Source organism: Vollenhovia emeryi, unplaced genomic scaffold (genome assembly GCF_000949405.1).
Source record: "Vollenhovia emeryi isolate VEMERY1.0 unplaced genomic scaffold, V.emery_V1.0 DF939161.1, whole genome shotgun sequence".
Lineage (NCBI taxonomy): Eukaryota > Metazoa > Arthropoda > Insecta > Hymenoptera > Formicidae > Vollenhovia > Vollenhovia emeryi.
The window spans coordinates 811,418-833,572 of NW_011967205.1; the positions used below are offsets into that span (position 1 = coordinate 811,418).

At 44.5% G+C, this 22,155-nt stretch overlaps 1 protein-coding gene across 1 annotated transcript in view; it reads right to left on the reverse strand.

Moving 5' to 3' along the window:
• LOC105564670 (zinc finger protein rotund-like) overlaps positions 1 to 22,155 on the reverse strand; it is a 326,878-nt gene that overhangs the window by 61,925 nt on the left and 242,798 nt on the right. The window contains exons 5-6 of the mRNA XM_012017214.1: positions 17,943 to 18,052; positions 5,131 to 5,249 (exon numbers count right to left, since the gene is read on the reverse strand). Coding sequence (XP_011872604.1) covers positions 5,131 to 5,249; positions 17,943 to 18,052 — 229 coding nt within the window. The remainder of the gene's footprint in view (positions 1 to 5,130; positions 5,250 to 17,942; positions 18,053 to 22,155) is intronic.

Consider the following 22,155-nt stretch of genomic DNA (forward strand, 5'->3'; position numbering starts at 1 on the left):
ATTATTCAGAGAATCAGCGGTCGGGATAACAATTAAACAATAATAATACGATAGTTATGGCAACGTTGATTTCGAGGTTTACGCATAGTTTCGCGGTTATTGTCACATTGTCGTGTTTTTATTCAATTAGCATGCGGACTATAAATATTTTACAATTGTACAGTTTCTACAAATATCATTGTGGCGGTAACAATATGAGATTATAAAAATAATCGAGAATAAACTGCCCCTTGAAAGCGCGTCATTTTAGCAGCAGTTTCATTATCCGGAATTATAGCGAAAGTCACGTCTCATTCGCGAGTTCATCGTCTTATATTATCTCTTAACTTGGTGATGTGACGGCGAAAAGGAAATTATTATTAATTGTTATGAACCTACGCTCGACCGACAACGAGAATTTCTACGAAACTTTAATTGGATCCTGCGAAGGGCCGCGTCGAGGAGCACGCGCAGAATTTTGCCTGGAACGATTAAATCAGCACTAATTATCAACTCTCGATTAGTTCCGCCTGAATCCCAGTAGCCTAACGAGACTATTAACAAGAAAGCCTACCTTTTTACATTTCTTTTTTGCTCTCTCATTACCCAGGTTGGGGACGAATCAGTCTTAACTTGCAAGTATAGAGTCAATTAGTGCTATCGTGGCGTATGCGCTGTTTATTTGATAAATTATAATATATTACTTTTTTGTGAGGTACGCAATACCCTTTCGATGTGGAGATTTGGAAGATTATCGACAGAAAGTCTATTTGTTTCATCTTGTTTTCTTCCCGTAAAAGTTAGTACCAATAACTCCTTGATATAACGAGGGTCACAAGGAAGCAATTATCGAAATATCGAACGCATTCTGAAAAATGAAGCTCTCGACTACAAGCAAAGGGGAGGACTTTGTTTCTCGAAGGGCCAGCTTTCCTCCCCCGCTGCTCACGTTGTCGCTCCTCCCTTTAGTTCCAGTGTCCTCTCAAATCCCTTTCGGGCCGAGGAAGAAGCGGTCGGTATATATCTCCGCGTTCGAAGAAAAGCTCTCGAAGAGAATTCCTCTCGAGGTGTAAGCGCTTCCGTTCCTTATTTCGCACAGCGGCGCTCCGACTCAGCAAAGGGACTACGTGGATTTACTTCGATAACAGAGATACACCGAGAAACGTACAATGGTGCCTTGTTCGATACTGAAGAAATCGACGAAGCTTTCGTTCTGGCAGTCCGTTAGTTCTTTTTTTTTTCGAGAAGCGCGATGTAGGAGCGACAAAGCGTCTATGCCCTTTGTCTTTCGATTAGGTCGTAGGATCCATTTGTATGTTAACAAATGTTTTCTTCATTATCGCGGTTTGATTATTCTTAATTACTTAATATAAAATTAAGATTTTCATCATTCAGTATTAGAGGAAAGTCCTCCATTATGAGACAGCAGGTTTTCAACACCCAAATTCAATCACAAATCTTTTTTCGCAACGATTACACGATCTAACAATGAATTTTCCACTAAACAGACTTCGCTCCAAGAGCAATAAATTCGTAGTGGAATCAACAGATGATGCCGATACTAAGATTTCTGGATAACAAAAGCATCTAACAAAATTGAACGGGTCATTCAAGAACTTAAGATGTAATGAAGTCATCCTATCGGTCTAGGAATCTATCAATTTCATTAAACAAGATTAAAGACACACTCTCTCTCTCTATCACCTTCTTCCTCCTTGTTGTCTTCGAAAAGCAACTTTGCCAATAAAGTCGAAAACTTTGGACATCTCCACACGTTTCAAACCAAGTTCGCTAACCGCGGCACGAATATTATTTGTATACGATTATGCGAAACTATCCCTTTAATAAATCGCCCATCTTGAAAATTAATAAATATTAACTATGACAAACGCAAATTATTCTGTCGCAATAATATTCGTCAATGTGGACGCGTTATCCCCTAGAATTTAGAAAAATTCTAGGTAACGGTTATTCGACAAAAGATCTACAATGGGGGACCTGTCTGGACAAAGAAGGTGAGAGGCAATGGAAACTGTAGTTGCACAGGTCCGCCAATTCTTGAGAGAAGAGAATGAAGCACGGCGAGACTTCGTACCGACTTTTTCCCGTTCTCAATTAAGTTTGAAAGTCCATTCAAACGGGGAATGAAGCTGAAAGATCTCTTCTTTCTCCTCCGTAAAATCTTCGCCCGTGGCACTATTATTGCTCGGGCTGCCTATTATTGTTCCTTCTTTCGTCGCCGCGAACTCGTAATATGATATATATCTAAAGCCTCGAGACGGAATATCGTGGCCCAGGCAATATTGCGGTTACGCTAAATTGCCAATACGTGCTTTATCGGAGGAGCGTAACTCTAAGCGTTTCGCTTTCCAGCATCGGTGATGCAAATCCAGCGAAAAAGCCGGCCTGTTTTCCAAAGTAAAGAAGGAACTCCGGTGGCGCATTCTCCCGATCGCGTACGCCGTACTCGGGAGACGAGGCAGCAGCTTCCGGCGAAAAACAGGAACTGGGGTAAAGACTTGGCGATTTCGCGCATGAGATAGTATCGCACGGTTCGTTTACTTGCATCTCGGAGTATACGGATCCCGACAATCGAGGGGAGGGAATATCGTCCGAAAGCGGCGTTCGATGAAATGGATACAAACAAACGTTTAACTTACGCTAACAAATAAACGAAGACAAGTCCCTTCGAGTTACGAGCAAGATAGTAAATATGATAAGTAAAACAACGCTCGCTCCGATATCGCTGATAAACAAGATAAACCGTGATAACGGAAGTTCGGTACTTTCAAGTACTTATAATCTGTCCGTAGAACATATGTCGAGTAGCGAAAATAAATTGGAGAGATCAGACTTAAGGCAGACTAAGGCAGCAATAAGATTAGTTAAAGTCGATAGATATGTCTTACCTTTACGATCTTCTAGGCAGATTGAACGCTATTATCGTTTATCGGCGGAACGAAAGGGAGAAAGGGAGAGCAGGAGCCACCGTAGGCAGCTCCGCTTCAGAGGAGCCACAAATCCAATGTTCGCAATGAAACGTAAGTAATTCCTCGCACCCTTCCGCCGCGCCGCGCCGGGTCGCATTGAGCGCGACGAGTCGCTAGAGTTTGAGGAAATAGAACGAGGGAAGACATTGAGGAAGCAGTAAAGAAAAGAAAAATACTGTCCCCGCAGAATGGACCTCGCTGGCCGTGGCGGATCCCGAGCACAAGACAAGGGTGAAGGAGCGCAGAGGGGGACGTAGGGAAGGTCGGGGGATTTGAGGATCCGTCTTTCGAGAAAATATAACGTTCAACCTGGCCGAGGTATTCGACCCGTACCGGACGGACAACACTACACAACGACGAAGCCGAACGGAGTCGCGAGACCGACCTCTATTGATTCCGCGTTATTCCTTTGCCCGTTCCCGGCAAGAATTGAATCCTTAGTCGCTATGGTCCGCCTCCATCACTCGCTTTTGTGTGCCGCCCCCCCTCGCCCCTCGTCCCTCCTTGATTCCTATATCCCGCGCTTGTCCATTTTCCTTCACCCGTGTCTCGCGAAGCGAAAATCCTAAATCGTGCGACATAGCGATTTTCATTATATTTAAATGTATCGTAGGTTTCTTGTAAGGGCGTTTTACGTATGCCAATTTTAATCAAATAATTTAGCCAACTTTAGATAGTTGATTTCTAAAGGGAAAGCAGACAAGGTAGATATTGACCCGCTGGATTTGGAGACGGCAGGTTTAAAATACGGCAATGAATGTCTCAACGCAAATTTTTCTTCTAGTCATCCGAATTACTTGATATACGCAACGAAAATTAAATTAATTCGAGAAACGTATATCCGAACGAGCTTTTTCTAGCAGCAACTATTACCGCTATAAATTCACGAGAGTTCTAATACCCGTACGTGCCGATACAAGCTCCGCGAACTCTCTCCCATCCAATACCCGGACAACCGGGCATTACGTAAGGGAAATATCTAAGGGATTACTCTGGCATACCTACGCGTAGAAATTTCTCCAACTACCGGCCTTAAGAAGGCACTCCGGGGCAGCTTAGAAGGCTTCTTACGAGCGCACCAGTAAAGAAGAGAACGCGGAGAGATACATCTACACGTGCACACACGTATAACACACACGCACACTCGTACGCGAGCGATGTGCCTGCGTACACTATTGCCGAAGTGGAGCGTTGAGAGGCTTTGATGAACATAATGAACGGCTCAGTGCCGCGAGCACGAGCGTTTTCCTTTAAGCTCCGGCTCGAGTGTTGTTCTCGTTCTTGTTTTATAGCATGGGGAATCCGTAATATGCCCTATGACGCTCGAATTGAGAAAGAAAAGGCGATGCGAAAAGGCAAATAGATCTGCCCTGCCCGTAACGACGGGTGGAAACGCGAGAACAGCTGATCGAAAGGCGGAACTCTGGGAAAAAAAGACAGCAACCCACTTTGGAGCCCACGATTAGTAATTGAATTATTTGGATTGTTCGTAACACTCTAATCTTTTACGAATTTTACCCTGCGTAACTAAAAATCGCAATTAGCTATTCTATCTATATCCAAGATTTTTAAGTAATACTAATCAATTTTCTCAATTGGTTCTGTCGACATTCAGTAACGCAAAGATAATTTTCACTGAAGAGGCACTAACCGAAATGTTAAGTTGCTTAACTAAAAAAAAAACGGTCAAAATGTTTCCCAGAGTAGACTGTTACGAACAATTCAAATAATTCGATTACTAATTGTGGGTCCCAAAATGGGTTGCTGTTTTTTTTCCCCCAGAGAAAGCTAGACAATTGCGCTTTCTTCTAAATATAGTATTGCTCTCTACGCGCGACGAAAACGCAAAACCTGGCCAGCGATTTTCATTCGTCGCTCTACGGATCTTTCCATTTACCGACACAAGTCGACACGAGTATCACTTTCTCCTTGTTGTTCACCGGATGTTGAAAACAGACTGATGCCCGTGTCGACTCGTGTCGCTAAATGAAAAGTACCGCTAATAAATAATTCGGAATTGCAATCTGGCTAGAACAATTCTCTACTGTCGGAGAACTGGAAATCTTACAGCTACCGGCTGACAGCTTATTTCACGAAATTTGCCATAATCGCAACTGTAACGCTGATCCTCTGACATGAATGTACTCTAATCTGTACTCACAGGTGGTCCTGCCGTTTGAACGCCTTGCCGCACATCGTGCACACGTATTTCCTCTCGTCACTGTGCGTCAGTTTGTGCTTCGTGAGCGCCGATGCGTTGTTGAACACCTTCCCGCAGACCTGCAACAGAGAGAAACGATCTTCGTTGTAGCAACGACGTAGACGAAAATTACACCTGGCGCCTGTCGAATCGCGGCTACGCGCAATTACATTACACTTGCCAGTGAATGCACCTCTCTCGATCACCACGATGTTGAGGAAACGACCACGTCGTGTGCGCGAATATCTGAAATTTCCTTTTTTCCCCTCCACCGAGCTGACGAGCGACGCGCGAAGTAGAGTCGGGCGAACTCTGTTTTAAAACTGCGCGACAAATTGAAGCGCATGGCCATAATTTTCAATTAGCACGCATGGCTACCGTAAAGCGAGGACATCGCTTTATGACGGACATTAGAACAGTGATATGGCTATCGCGCGGCGCATAAACGTGGATCTCCCTCGTATTCGCGAGCTTACCGCGCACGACGGAGCAATTGTTGCGTACAGTATCGCCGATAAGAATAAATTCGCAATTTCTGAACGGCGATAATCACGTTGTCAACATGACAGAGTCGTCGCGCTTCGAAAGCAAGTATTTCTTATTTGTTCTATTGTGCACTATGCTCAATCTCGCTCAATATTTCAAAATTCAGAGCGGCTATAAAGTCCTCGTGTAGCTTTAAAGTTCCATTGTTCCCGTTCTGCGCATAAAATACTTTACAGGATTAATCTATAAAAATTAGAAATGCAAGAATTTCAAGAAGAAATATATGTAAGTAATACATTTTAATAAGTATGGAAACGACCTTACTGGCAATTATAATAAAATACAACGTTTCGGCCAGTAATACTGATCCTCTTCAGGTAACAAACTTACAAGACCGCCTACAAATGTAAGATTCGTCAGATTAAAGATGTGAAAATTAAGTTATAAGTGAGAAATTTCGTTGTACAATGTGTCTTGTCATCAACGTTAGAAAACATTCTGTTTTGAAACGTTGTGTTTTATTATAATAAAGACTTGCCAGTAAGGTCGTTTCCATACTTATTAAAATTCGTGATTTCTTGACTGGCCTCACTAAGCTGCTATTTAGTTGTAAGTAATAAAGTTGGATAAAAAAATGGAAATTCTTTCGTTTATTCTTCTTAATTTCGTTTCTATAAGAAAAAAAGCCCGGACGTTGTGGAAGTTTAGGACACAAAGACCTTACGACCACTCGATGTTCCAGGAACGTGGAAGATATTCGTCATTCTTTCGTGTCGCAGAATTAAATTGGCTATTCTCGCCGCAAAATTATCGAAATGGAACAACGGCAGCGAAGATTTCGCGGCGTTAATGCTTCCCTGATGAACGATGCCATTTTCACCCGTTCTACTGAAGAATAAGAGATCGCCAGCATCGTCCGCAATAGACACGTAGAAATTGCTCGCGGATTTAACGTCGACCACGTCGTACGCCACCGGTCCCAGAGATGGTATGCCCGTTAAGTATGTGGAATTAGGTTTATTATACGCGCCTCTGGGTCGCGCACTATTTCAGGAACTATTTCAGGAAGGCAAAGGCCGAGGAATTGAATGCGGCCGGTGTTCCACCCGAAAATCCAATGCCTCGTTCAAATGGGCGACGAGTCCACCTTCGTGGAAAATCGTGCGAATTCCGCGGGTCCATGAACGACAGGAACGATTAACATTTCCAATAAATTTGCCCTACGTCTTTCGTCACGAGCTTGTCTCCGCCTCTCGAAATGCCACGCATATAATATAACGACGCGGTATTATCGAGCAACATCGGCAACACAAAAAGCAACATGATTAAAATTGTAAAACAAATATGTACAATACTTCTCTGTATTATTATTCTGCAAAATAATATGCGAGATTTGTGCGAACTTCGAAACAAATTAAGGAATCAATATAATTGAAATGTAATTTTGTAACTTTATAACGTCGGTGAATTTCCTTTTTTTGTAAATAACGTAAGGTTGTTAAATCTAGTCTAAATAGTTAATTTACCGTAAATAATGATCTACCTATCTCCCGTGCTATCGTAACATTACACGCAAATATCACGTTCCTGATAAAAGAAATCTCGATATTCGTAGAAAGAAAATACGAAAAACGAACGAAGCACATTGATCAGATCGTATTATACTTAGCAAATGAGATTGATAATTCGAGAGATATAGTATTGCGAGATGGCTAAACTCGCTCTAATGGCCTGCCCGAGGAATCCCGTGGACGAGATTCGGAATATCACGTCTCGAGGGCATCGGGAATTCGTCGTCACGTCGAAGGATTCGCGGTGCCGGCGCCGCGGCATTAAGCCGAAATTAATTTCCAATGCACCTGCGGCCGCCGCGCCACGTGACGACGCGGAAAACGTGCGATGGCACGATTCCGGGCCTCCATTATCGGAAAAGTCTTTTCCGCTTCTCGTTTCGCTGTTATTTCCAATCGTTCGATAGGCGCCGTACATGAATCGCCGGCGATTCCGGCGAGACGAGAAAAGCCGAATTCAAAGTCGCTTCTCTGAATGGCGAATCTCTCTTTTGACTTTTGAGAAACTGCGTTTACTTCGCGAAGGAGGATGGCAGTGTCGATTGTGTTCATCACATTATTTGGAGTTGATCTTGCAGTAACACGCGAAAGTGATGTAAAATTCAATTTTTTATGTATAATAAAGTCGAGCAAGATGGGTTAAAAGTTAAAATTAAAAAATTTTTAATCACTTTTATCATCTGCGTGTACTGCGATATTATTTAAATAAAAAAAAATCGTGGAAACGATACAGAGAGAGATAGATAGAGAGACGCTGGCTTTTCGGTAGAAAAAAGAAACTTGTTGACATCCGGCGGAATACGAACTTCCTGCGGAATCCTCGCAAGCACTCATGCGAAGCGATACTATTTAACCATGAGCCACGGTTGCTATGACGACTCACGTATAGCTTAAACGGTACAGTCTGTCGGCAAACATTTGCCGGGATCCAGCAAACAGGCAACAAATTCCATTTCATGAAGGAACGAGCGTACATAACGAACGTTCTCGAGAAAACGAGAAGTACCCTCCAACATGACAGAAGAAATTTCCGGGCCATAGATAGAAAAACTTCACGTCGCCTCCACTACCGAGAGCAAATCCCAGATTAAAGAAAAAGGTATTAAGACGTTCCTGACGCGTCGCGGATAATATTGACCGAAGACATGAAGCGGACCGGCGCGGCGGGGGAAGAGATAAGGGAGGGAACAGGCGAGAGAGCAGGGGGAGCGCAGATAAGAGGACGCGAAAACTACGGGAATGAAAAAAAACGGAGCCAGAAGTGACACAAACGCCAAGATTCGAGATGTGTAGAGATGGCGGCCGTATATATTCACGAGGTGGGATGAACGTTTGCGCACGGTCTCGTGGAGGTCTCGCAGGAGCCGAGGGATGAAAAGGGGCGAAACGCCAAGGGAAAGGGGGAGTCGTACTTCTGGCTCCTAAGCAGAAAATCTAATTTGCGTAGCTTAACTCCTAAGGAGCTCCAGATGCACGGACGCCAACACACGGGAGTTTCAATTTACGAGGCGAGGACCGAGACCTGGGAGAAAGATGAGAGAGGCTGTTGGAGTGACGGAGAGGCGGTACTAGAAACGGCAGATGGCGAGATGGGGGATAAGACAGAAAGAGAGAGAGAGAGAGAGAGAGAGAGGGAGGAGGATCCGAAGGAGGATGCTGCGGAGAGAATCTCGACCATGGGTACGGTCTTTCGCGTCCCTCGCCCATCATCTCCGTGCCAAAACCCGTATCTTCCCCCCGGCGCAGACCCTCTTCTCAAGAGCTAAACAAACATCATTACTCCTGGCCTTTCTGGCTACCACTCTCTTTGCCAACTCACCCCCTCGCCACGATCTCTGGCCGCACCTCGTCTGTACGGGACGGTTCTCCGGCCGTCTCCACTTGGCTCGCGACTGCAGCCTGTAGCGCCGCGGCCAATGTACACCGGCCAACATCGGGCCCTGAATACGTAATCCCGCGGGTGGTAACGTTGATACTTCGTTAAGAGGGAGAGGTGCGCGCGGGAGGGCATTTGGACCGAACCGCTGGTCGGGGTAGGCAACCACAGAGCGATTCATGGCTTGAATCGGTCCTATCGATCGGCCGATCCGCTTAACGGTCGTTCCGACCAACCGCATTCGTCGTGGCCGCTTCCAATGAGATGAAGTACGAGTATGAGGGACCGGATGTGAAATCGCGCGTGCCACCAGGCGAGAGCTCCGGATGTTACATTCTGAAGTTTCGAGGGAATTACGAACGAGAGGATTTCCGTCGAAAGCGGTTATCATTCACTCTTTATGCACTTGCCCTCAATGATGCTCCACTCAATCTAATAACTGATCTGAATCGTGTCTCTAGTAATCACGGAAATGAGAGAACTAAGCGACTGTCCGCGACATTCGTACGGCTTCTTGAAAAGTCGTCGTAAAAATATTACGTATTGTTAGAATATAGATGGCTATAATTTTAACCGTAGAGGAAAGTCCTCTATTATGAGACAGGTTTCTAATATAAGATAGCAGGTTTTCAACACCCAAATTCAATCTTATTTTCTTTTCGCAACGATTACACAATGTAACGATGAATTTTCCACTAAACAGGTTTCGCTCCACGGGCAATAAATTCATAGTGGAATTAACCGATGATGACTTTTAATTTAACAGAAACCTATCCCATATTTCCTCTATAACCTTACTTGCAAAATGTACATTGTTAAATGATGCTAGACCATATATGAAATTAGACACGCAATTTTTACACGCAGTGGTGATTTAACTGCGAGCATTGACACTCAGCAAAAGAAAAGGTAAGGAAAAAGAAAGGAAAGAGATTATTTCATTATTTCAAGTTCGCTAAAGTGAACAGCCGCCGCACGCGGTTCATAGATAAGACGCGTCTGCGGCCTCATCCGGTTAACGTTTGTTCCAGCTAACCACGTTCGCGTCCCGTCCCGAGTTTTCTTCCAGCGGAGGCTGGAAGCGGTAGCTAACCCCAAGGGGGCGAGGCCGCTGGGCGAATGCAATTTGTCGCTTCCGGGCAGGCGAATCTTTTAAAGAAGTGCATCTTATTACCAGCAACCGTTAAGGAGACGAGAAACTCGCGCTTCCGTAAATAATGAGGAAGACAGCCTTCGCGAGAAGGAAAGACTCGGTGTGCCGTCGTTGCTGCTGATGCTGCAAAGAGACAAAGGCCGGCCGCCATGATGGCGCGGGAGGATATTATTCTCGTTTGAGGACAGGCAAGTAATGCACGAACGGACTACGTTGCTAGGAAAAAGGACGATGAATAGAATGCAGGAAATCGCGTTACCGCTCGGGATTTCCATTGTGTCGCGAAAGACGACCGTACCGAGTCGTTCGTTTACCAGCGACTTCTCGCGAAAGACGGATGTAACGAGGCTAGTATAAGCGGAGTACTTCCCTTGCGAGTATTCACCGAGCAGCCATCAAGAAAATATCAGCGTTATAATCAATCAGACTACAGATGGTTAAACGTAAAAGAAGATCATTACCTTCACTCATCTTTGTCGCGGGCGCAAGCGTTGTGGAACATAAGTAAAAGCGCTTGTTCACGACAACAAATTAATACACCGACATTCACAAATCACTGTTACGTATTAGAAAAAATTAATTTACAAATTCTTCTCTCACTCTTGTGTTGTCAGATTATATTATTAATAACACGTTTCCCTCGTATCCGAGGCGGACTAATTTCTTCGCGAGTTCGTGACGCGCGTAGTAACGGGGGGAGGGTGGATCTCGCCAGACGCCGAACGCAGCCTAGTCCTTTTGTCGCAGCCAAAGAGATACAGAATGTGGCGGAATGGTAAAGAGCAGGATCGACAACGAGAGCAACGGACTGGGACGGAAACTACGACGTAATGGGGGTGAAGCTGCACGTAGATCTACCAACAACTTGGGTTCAAGTCGGCTTAATTAACAGCTCGTGTCACCGCGAATGTTGGAAGTACATAGGTATCCAGAATAACGGTCACGTATGTCAGCGGAGTACATGCGCATGTGTTCGCCGCGAATTTCGGGATTACACTGGCCCGTTTCCGCCGAGTCTCTCAGCCAAAAATATAATGTCGGCGATAACCAGATTGCGAGATCGTTTCGCGGCGATATCGTGAAAAGAGAGCGGGAAAGGGTAAAACGAGGAAGCGACTAAACGACGGCGTTAAATCGGAAAGAACAGCGGTTTAATTAACGCGAGGGTAACGAACAAGTCATTTAATCTTGCCCGGATTAATCAGATAATTTCGTTGCGTAGTATCCAGAGCGCGTGCGCGCTTTTAGATTATCCATTCGTATCATGCACGCTTTCCAGGGGAAAAAAGCTCCATTCGCGTATTAAAATTATCGCGCAAGCTTTCTGACTTTTTGTGACGCGTGTACTGCCTGCTCTGATTAATTAATGATTTAACGTACGGTTGACGAAGCGAAAAATCGATCGATCGGCGAGTTCATCAACGATTCCATCATCCTCGCGGAACTATTGCTTTTACATTTACACGAGTGCGGATTAAATAATTGCAACAACAATAGTCTCCCTCCCCCCTCATGGTACGCATATATGCATCGCTAAAGCACAAATTAAATTCTCATGTGGAACTTAACAAGACTTCGGTTTTATTAAATCGATGTAAACGCGTTCGCGTTTACCGCAAATTATTTTTAGCATAAAACGCCGCGCGGGCAGAGCGATTAATAATCGCATGCATTATTCTTCTCCATCCCGCAGATTTTCAAACTTTCAATATCATCATACTCGCAATCTGCCGTGTCGTTATACAAGGTATAAAATGCCCGACGCGTTGCGTTTTGAATTATTAATTAGCACGCACCGGTGCCGCGTCCAGCGTAGAGATGATGGCATCTATGAGAGGGGCCGCGGCTGCGCCACGCAACGGGGCTCTAAATGGAAATCGTTGATGCATTGCGAGCGATCATAAGGGTGCATTAAAAAACTTTATCTCGCGTCGCGCGGCATTAATCGACCGTCTCGCGCATAATGCCGTGCGCGATAATTGGCGCATAAATTATGGCGGTACAGAGCCCGCCGTGACGAGGAAAATTCCACGGGCGTCCTGTAATGAATAACGATCAATTTCCGGCGAGACAGCCGAGCGTCACGTCGGACGCTGCTGCAAAAGCCGCTAGCCTTCTCCCTCTCTTTCCCTTCTTTGCTTCCTCCGTCTTTCTCTCTCTCTCGCGCCCTCTCGTTCGAGTACCACCCCCTTTGGATCGCGGCGATATCCGAGAGCCATAATCGAGCCGAGGCGGACGGGCTTAATTCGTCGCTAACTCGATACATCGACAAGGCTTGTCAACAAGTCAGGCGGACCGTCATTTAATTACGTAACAAGGCACACCAGGACGAGGGGCCATCCGGGCGTACGCGAGAGAAAGAGGAGAGACGGAATGACGAGAGCACGGGTCAAAGGGGACGAAAGAGAGGAAGTGGCAGAGATGAAGGAGAACGAGTAGCGAGGATGAAAGAGCAAGAAGCTCGCGCGACAAAGAGGGATCGGCTACGTGGAAAGGGATAGAAACGAGGGAGTGCGACGCATTATCCTCTACAGGGGACGAACGGAGGAGAGACGGTAGTAGCGAAGGATCAGTCGCAAAGACAGCGAAGATCCGCGGAAGGGTTTCCTTCCCTTCAACAGCACGGCGCGTATTCTCATCACAAGTCCAAAGACGGCTGTATAATTCTCGTCTTACCGAGATTAAATATACCAGGTAAATAAGATTTCAGAATGGGCCAACATATCTGACTGCTAAGCTCGCAACGAGAATACGAATCTACGAGCTTGAGGAGCAAAGTGGTTTTCCTCAGTCAAAAGCCCGGGAGCGTACATAGACCGCGCGATCAACGACGGGGAGGGGGGAGAGCGGATCAATCAGCGAAGGTGGCGGGTTCTGAAGGGGTTAGCTCCTAAATACCACCACGAGGCACGCCTAAATCGGTCGAGCGCACGGACGACGAGCGGTGGAGAGGGCGCGGGGGCGGGTATATCGCGTTCGTGTGTTACATCACGGGGGTGCCGTCGTGTTTGCCCTGCCTGCTCGAGGCTCGCGCCGGCGTCGCCTGAATATTCAACAGCCTTTCCACACACGGCACACGGGCCACGACGCGACGCGACGCCCGCGCCCGTGCTTGCACGCGCGCGAGCGTGTACCGCGTGTATAAACAGCGCCGACAACCGCCTGGCACTTTAGCGCCGAGACCGTTGCGTCTTAATGTGGGTCACGAGGGGGGCTGGAACAAGGAGATTGAGCCGCGCTCGAATCAAGGCTGCCGCCGCCTGCCATTTTGCGCTGTCGCCGCGTACGAATAAATTGCAGTCGCGTCAATTCGAAATCGGCCGATTAAAGTTCATTTCCATTTTATCTACACTCAGGGGGGTGCGAATACGTGCGGGGAAACTGTCACGTAGAAGCACCGCGGGTGATACACGAATCGATAAGATTGTTCTTCGCGCTCCCCATCTGAATTGGCAAAAGAGCCGCGGGGAGAACGAGTGTCTAATTTCTTCTATCCCGCCGATATCAAATTCCGCGTGCGTTCGGGAGACTCAAAAGACGCCGGATCGCGGATAAAATAGAACGCTCCGGCGGTGATAATAAATTCTCGGGATGCGCCTCGCGCTTAGCGTCGGAGCGCCTGCATGTAATTTGCTGCGCTTCAAGTCGGAAAGGGAAATAACCACGTCATAAAGAAAAAAGAAGTCCGAAGGCGCACGGACGTGTAATACGCGGGGGTCCGCGAATACAGCGCGGACCACGAAGGGCCGTCGTAAAAATGCCGCGTGCGTGCGAAAGCTCGTACGGATTGCACGTCACGGATGCGAGAGGAGCGCATCCCCCGCACGCCGTGGCTTTCCGCAACAAGCGCGCCGGCGCGGAGCGGAAAGTGGGTCAGCATCGTTAGCGTTCGATGGCGCCATTTCGACTCGTTCCGGCCGCGGGCGAAAGGGACGGAACGGGGCAGACACACAGGGGGTAGAGAATGGGGCGGGTTAGCACGAATTTTGCGGCCTCGCGCTACGGTTTTCGAGCACACCCCCGTGGTCATCGATCGTGGTCGTCTAACTCGATCGGTCGCTAACGAACCGTCGCCTCGTTCTTCCCCGTGAAAATGCTCTTTGTCGCTGCGTGCTTTCGAAAGGAAACTAACTGTTAAAATAGAGCACAGCGGGGCGGAGGGGGGACGTCAGAGGGCCGTTTAAACAAAACGTAGGTCCGTGTGGTACCATCGCGAAATTGCATAACAGAAACGGGGAAAATAGACTGTAAAAAAAAGTAGTTATATAATTTCGCGATGCACGAGTAATTAAAGAACGGCGCAATTATCAGTTTGAATCGGACCAACTTCCGACTCGCGCGCGAAATTGTTGAACACTTTATTTCAGCGAACTTTAAATCAATTGACAGAGACAATTATCTAATGTCAGTTTACGTACAAGCGCGCTACGTTTTCGTTATTTCCGCGAGTGATTTCAGATTTAATTAAAACATACTGGTGAAAAAAAGAACCGCGCTCGTCAAGAACGTATGTAGCTGCATAATGCGTGCGCGTAATTTAAACAAGTGCGTGTGTACGTACACAAGAGAGTATTTAAAAATGTTCCCGGTACGGCAGTCTAATTAAGACTATCCGAGTAATTTTATTAAGGTAAAATGAGGGTGCGCGTGATAATAATTGGTAATGGAACGCGATTTTTTTTTCTACCGAGCGAAAGACGGCTCAGGATTTTAAAAAATTGCGAGTGGCTTCAAAACTGTACGAGTCAGTGTTAGGCAAATAATTAGCGAACAAATTTCATTACGCAGAGATATCTCGTCGAAGGGTGCACGATTGCTATGAAGCGCGCTCGACGTTGTCACGTTGGCAGCTGGATATTCTGATTGATAGTAATTGCATAAATATTCTTCATGCACATGTGAGCAATCGTACTACCGCTGCGGAAGAGCCAATTTGAATGAAATTCGAATGACAATCTATCCCGCTCATCTGTTACAGATCACGTAACAAGTGCCAATATCATTCCATCAAAATTATTAATGTTTCTGCATAACTATATTCAGGGATCGCAGCAAAGCAATACTGACTTTGAAAAAATAGAATCTACAAGAGAATAGATAAAACTACGGAAAAGTCTACAATTTTAATCAATTGACTGCTACAAAAAGAAACTGCTCAGATAAAATTAACGTTTCTTCGTTGAATTAATTTAATCAGCTCAATTTCTTTACACGTTCGGCCGAGACGCACGTTATTCGTGAGAATTTGATTTCAGTCTAAGGTGCAACGATTCATCTCGTCGGCTTCTTCATCCTCGCACCCACAGAAAAAAATTTCCGGATCCAATGCTATTACTATATATACATATAATAATGTATCATAAGATAGGTTCGATATAGCGCCAATCATATTTATTATAGAGAAAGAAATATTTTAATCGAAGGGGAAACCGCTGAGGGCATTGTGGTGTACAGATTTGCGGCATTACTGGGCATTACTAGGCATTTTTTGGGCATTAGTTTGGGCATTAGGCCTAGCTGGGGCATTATAAACATAAAATAAGATAAAATTAGTGGACATTGGTGTACAAAATTTTGGTCAGCGGTTTCCCCCTCGATTTTAATCTTAAATGAAAAATTCTAAAATCTAAAATAAAATGATAATAGGTATCGTCTTTCGTCGAATATCGAGCTGCCAACTTCGTGCGTTGTAAGATGGAGGGAAAATTTATTCTAAACGCATGAATATATACACTTACATTTATATAAGTTACTCCTGTTTCAATATAGTAAGTCAATCTTTTTTACTTCGATAGAGGAGAATAAAAATTATTGATTTTATTTTGATTTCATCTTATTTTTATACTAAACTAGAAATGACAAAACGCGCGCTTCGCGCGCGCAGTTTGTAGTTGGGCATTGTGCATTTGAAAAACTTTTATACACGCAAAGAAGTAATTGTATGTGCAACGTCACTTTAAAATAAAAGATAATTTATCACTCACTGATACGATTCGCAATAGCAGCGTTGTACATCGTTAACTGTATATGTATGGTAAACTGTAAAAGTACAAAAATGTATATGATTAGTATAGAATAATTATAATATCGAAATTACTGTATTAAACATACTTTATATTTTATATTTTTTAAATAATTATTTATTAAAATAACTATATATAGAATACTGAAAAAGTCTTTCGTTTACATATAAGCTCACAAAATTTTATACGTATGGTTTTGTCTCTAACACTTATTCGAATCCTCGTTCGAATCATTTGAATAAGTCAAACAAAAATACAGAACAAATGTATTACGCACAAGTAGCAAGTAACATAAAAATGTAAGATACTTACCTCACCATTTCTCTGTCGTTGCCCGATGCCTCCTTGGCTTCCTCCTCCTCTCAGATATCCTTGTTGCACTGACACAACACTCACTCGCGAAAATCATCGATCGCGCGAAATTTCGGACACTTCCGTACGCGATGTGAAATACCACGAAACGCACGAAATATTGTTAACAAATATCGCGTGACGTTCTGTCATATAAATTACTCAAACTAACCACTTGCATTTTTTATTCGGAAGAATATTGGGATAAATCACTTTTGAATTGGCGATATAAAGTGCAACGCGAGCATCGGAAGCATAATCTGCGGTAAAGAAGTAGTTATTAGTCCGCAACGTGCAATAAGCGCCTTTCTTTACTTCCTGCCCCTTCGAGTTACGAAGAACGACAGAGCGAATTACAGCGCGAACGCCGAAGTCGCACAAATTTCTTTTTTTTTCCCGAAAATAGAACAGATTACACGAAACCGATAGATAATTAAAAGGGCGGTGCGTACACGAGATGTAACCGCGACAAAGTACCACGGTTTACATTCATATTTTAGATGAGTTGATAAAGAGCCGTCACCCACAACTTGTAAATTGTTTCTCATTACAAGTTGCAGAAACTTGATAATTAATCGAGGAACGTTACTTGTTACTGATAAAGGTGTCCAAATCAATAGCGTTTTATCCCTGCATTTATCGCGATCGAGTCTTGGAAACCGATAACGCAAAAGTAATAAGCGAAAGTAATTCACACGCACGGAGCGACTCTCGCTGCTGCCTGCCGGCACGACGTTCGGCGAGCGAGTGAGAGCGAGCGACCTTCAGATACACGATTTTCAGATACACGCAAAAACACTATACGTCACCGCGCCGAGAGAAAAACAACTACGAACGTTGAGAATCCGTTGTCCCGTCTACGAATTTGTAAATTTTGTACTTATTAATATTTTATATTACTTTGTTCGTAACTGTTACTACGTTTTGCGTATCATTCTGCGGACTTGTAGGTATTGATTAAATTAACGATCAATTCTGTTTAATCGAGAACATATTTCGAAACAGAAATCGTTGTTACTTAAATTCTATTATAATTACTAAGATTAGAGATGTCACCTTAATAGTTGGTGTATACAAATGTATATTTCTAAATTGCAAATCTTCATTTACTATAAATCTAAAAGAGAAGTGAAGCACACCGCGCTTCGAGAAGACCAATCGACATCGCGGAAAAGAGGCCTGTTCGATATTAACGACAATCGCGCTGGTAACATCTATAACTTTTTAGAAAGGGATGAGGTTGCGAGAAGTATAAATGCGTCAAGAATATTTTTGGTCTCGGTAACAGAAATCCTTTCTGAGGGTACGCTCACCTGACACTGCTGTGGTCCCTGCCTGTTCGGCGAGGAGGCCTTCGGTCTCGATTTCTTCACCCCCAGCTTTCCAGGATCACCGCCACCGGCCCTCGATTCCTCGCTGCTACCTGAAATCAGAGATATCGAACCCGTTAAATTGCCGTAACGCCTCGACGTTCGACGAATCGAGAGACAAATCGATGTTGCTCGACTAGACGCGAATTGCCGAAGAGCAAGGAGTCGTTTTCTCCGACGCTAGACGCCGCTTCCAAACGGTCTCTCCTCTATCGTCGAGGACTGACAACTTTTTGCGGCGACGACGCCCAAGGTTCGCTCATCCCGCAACGTTTCTTCCGCGGCCCCGACATCGCCTCCTGTTTTCCTCCACGTCGTCATGAGAGACGCGAGGTAGCGTCTACAAGACTTCGACGTATGGAAGATTGATTGCCTACCGTGTTCTTTTTGCGCGCGACCTGGGATATACTTAATGGTCGATTGGTCTGGTCGTCAACATCGATCGAGCACCGACTGTGTCGTGGAAGAAAGGATCTCGAGGTGGCTTCTCGCCAAAGATCAGAGCTCCCTTAACGAAAAGCTCCCCCTCCTTATTTTGCTAGGCACCGTTTCGAAATGGTATAAAATCTTAGTCCCAGTCTACAATAGATAATTTAAACTAAGCCTTAAGAATGGACCAATCACGGTCAAGTATGAGTAAAATACGCGACTGTGATTAGTCAATTTGTTAAGGTTTAGGGTTTAAATCTATTGTAGATGGGCACTTAGGAAGCTTAAATAACGTTATATACAGTTTACGCTAGAATAAATCATTTCGTTCCCCTGAGGGAACTTGATAGAAGAATATTGACAGAAAGATTTGAAGAACTTATGAGGAATCGTACTGCACGTGAGATTTACGTGTCACAGAAGCATTCAAAGCTTGTAATCGCGAAGAAAACGTGTATGATAACATATTATACAAGCATATAACAGTAGCTTATATCATCAGTAAATTTTCTCACTCGCTTATGGAATATTTTCCGCTAAGCTTACTAAATATATCGAGTAAGAATTTCTATGTAAATCGTTGTAGTGTTTCAATATCGAATAAAATGGATATTTAAAAAACTCTTCGCTTCAATTTTACGTGGAAACCATACATTGTACGGCAAAATGTTATTGCAAGAAATTGAATAAAAAAATTGATTAATAAAACCGTCACTCTGTCGAGTTGTGTTATTCAGTCCTCTTTATGTCTGGGACCATATGGGGACTCACTGATACTAGCACAGATAGAAGGATGACTCTGAAGTCACATGGTGCGCTGATTTCCTAAGATTTTGCATTATATTTTATTCGGCTTGAACGAGTTTCACTAAAGAAGACCCGAAGAAGGGTCGAAACGTTTGTTTCTTATTAAAGAGAAATTCTGACTTTTATTGTGTGAGAACTGAATTCTGTTCATTTTGTGGCTCACATTGGCACTTTCCCCTTCTACGTACATTATTAATTACATTAGCTTAATTATCAATGCATGATCGAAAGATGTTTCCGTTCGGCTCCCGGTTATAGAGAACAGCATCCGTCTGCAACTTACCTCTGCAACGGCAGGGATGCTTGTACGTCTCTACGGGTCGTCGTTACCGACGTGCAACATCTGCGATCATCGTTCTCCTCGCCGTGCTTTGCTTCCTTGCGAGGCAGCTAATTAATTATTGTTTCAGAGCTGCCGCTGCCGCAGCGGCGCTGGAAACTCCCGGTGCACTATTTGCACAGCGCGGACTGGAGAAAAGATGGGCTCGCTTAGTACAAAATTATGACTCGCACAGTGCGCGAAAGATGAAGGTCGACGAGCGATTTTTCCCAGCGCAATTTTCGTACGTCGTGGGAAATCAACTGGTAGTGCATCTAAACGGTTTTCTTTCTCGCGTATAAATGATTACGTTGCGCTGTACCTCACGTCGAGATAATTATGCGAAAGAGTGCACACGGTAGTCAGTTACGGCACACAAGCGTAAATCAAATTGGATATAATTTCGTATTTTTCGCCGAGCCGAAGTTCGATGCGGAGCCAAGGGGGTAACCGCTAGCTAAAATGTTGTCCCGCCGATTACATGATTTCATTTGAATTCATACGATTTCATCTGATTACAAATAATTTTCTTATAGGCACGTTTAAAAATATGTGACGTTGTTAAATCTCAGAGAGCTGTTAGATTTCCTCAAATCTTTTTCAAGTTGAGAAAATGTTTATTTCAATGTTTATCGTCCAACAAGTGGAGAAACTTAAAAATAAAGGCAAAAGAATTACATGGGGATTTCATAATGATTTCGGAGACACTGTTCCACGATTACATTAAGTGGCTATTCCCTTGTGCGGAGCCTTTAGAAAAAAATCACAGTAAGTGAGCCTCTGCTCCTTTTGTACTAAGTAAATGGATAAACAGACGGAAAAATAACGTAAAAATAACCACGTTGCTCTAAGCTGTATTTATACTTGGCGCAATATCATACCGATTATTGAACTCTTGCGGACAAACAGGACTCATCCATCCCACTGATAAAGCGGGAGCTCTCTCGTTGAAAACCGGGCAGTTTGTATACACGGGGGCCCTTCGCGTGGATGTTTCTCGCTCGCGAGTTTTGCAGCATCGCGTCATACTTCGAAAATCAGCAGGCGAGTAAACAAGTCTCTTTTCATCAGCTTCGACGGACGACGCGGTATTTGCCGGAAACTCATATAGTCGCCGACTATGAGCGTAAATATCGAAGGTGCACGCTTGTACGACGAACTTTAATAATTTTGTCTTCGATCCCATCGCGAGAAGGTGCGACGATGACGTCGCGCTGCGCCGCAACATCTCGCTTGACCACGTTTCCTCTTAATGGATCTCTCTCCCTCTCTTTCTCTCTCTTTTCTTCTCTCGCTTGGCGCGGCAATTTAATAAATCAACGAACCTGTCTTCGATAGACCGGCAACACGTACACACATACATACTCGGCAGAGTTTGATAAACGGCGGCTCCTCTCACGGCCGAATAATTTGCCGATCTCGCCGAGGCTCGTCCGAATTCGGCCGCGATGCGGAATTTGCAGGCTTCGCGACCGCGGTTACGTTCGATAAATTCTTCATCGATTTCGCGGAGATCGCGAGCGCGGGAACGAGTGGTCCGCCGAATAAAGCGAGTGGAAGTTTGTTATCAGCAAAATCGCTCGTGCCCGTAGATAGCATCGCTCTAAATCATTGTAGCCGGGCCAGTCCGCGCTTTCTCTTTTATGTGGATTTTCTGCAACGTGGACTGCAACCACAATGCGATCAATCAAATCCGTCAGAAAATCGTGACTCACGCTCAACCGAGAATTGGCGTTCCATCAGAGCAGCGCGTTCACAATGGTATCAAAAGATTAGATTGAAATGGTAATATGACGCATGTTACGGCTGCCAAAAAAGGGTCTCGCGTAATAAAAAAAAGAGCCTTCTGCAAAATAAATATTTTCATTATAAAGCACGGCGCGCGTTCTGTATCAATTTTTCTCCCCGGCGCTAATCGTCGTTGCCGACTACGAATTTCCAACTGTTATTCAATTACGATGCTATATACAACAGTTAGCCCGAACGTATGCGCGCTCATTGTGAACGCAAGGTGTGAGCCGCAACCTGGGATCCCGCAGCATAGGGATGCGTTTGTAATTCCATTTACCACATAAGTGGATGGCGCAACGTGCAGATGGCATGCTTAATAAAGTGTACTTAACCGAGTCGAGGCTGAACCGCGCCTCGACCCGGCCTCGATTGCATTCGCGTTTCGTGCTCCTCCCCACCGGTATTCGAACCTCTGAATGTCTCAGAAGGTGAAGTGCGTCTCGCCACGACAACTGTTCATAATTGCATTACCAATTGCGATAGACGTGTACACGCGCGCGTCAGACGTTTCTTCGAAAATGTAGTTGCGTTATTATTTTAAATGAGATGGACGTTCATTTTGTTTCGGTTATAGATGTCCAATATCGATATATCATAATTTTGTGGCTGCCGATAATTAATAAAAATTTCAAAAATTCTCAATGACTGTAAAGATCGATATCTACTCGTTTGACTACGTTTGTTACGCTCGATATTTTAGGGTTAATGAAAGCATATAATTTATCGAAGATAGAAAATTAATATTTTCCGTTTAGAGGAAGATTAATTTCGATATATCATAATTTTGTGGCCGCTGATAATTAATAAAAA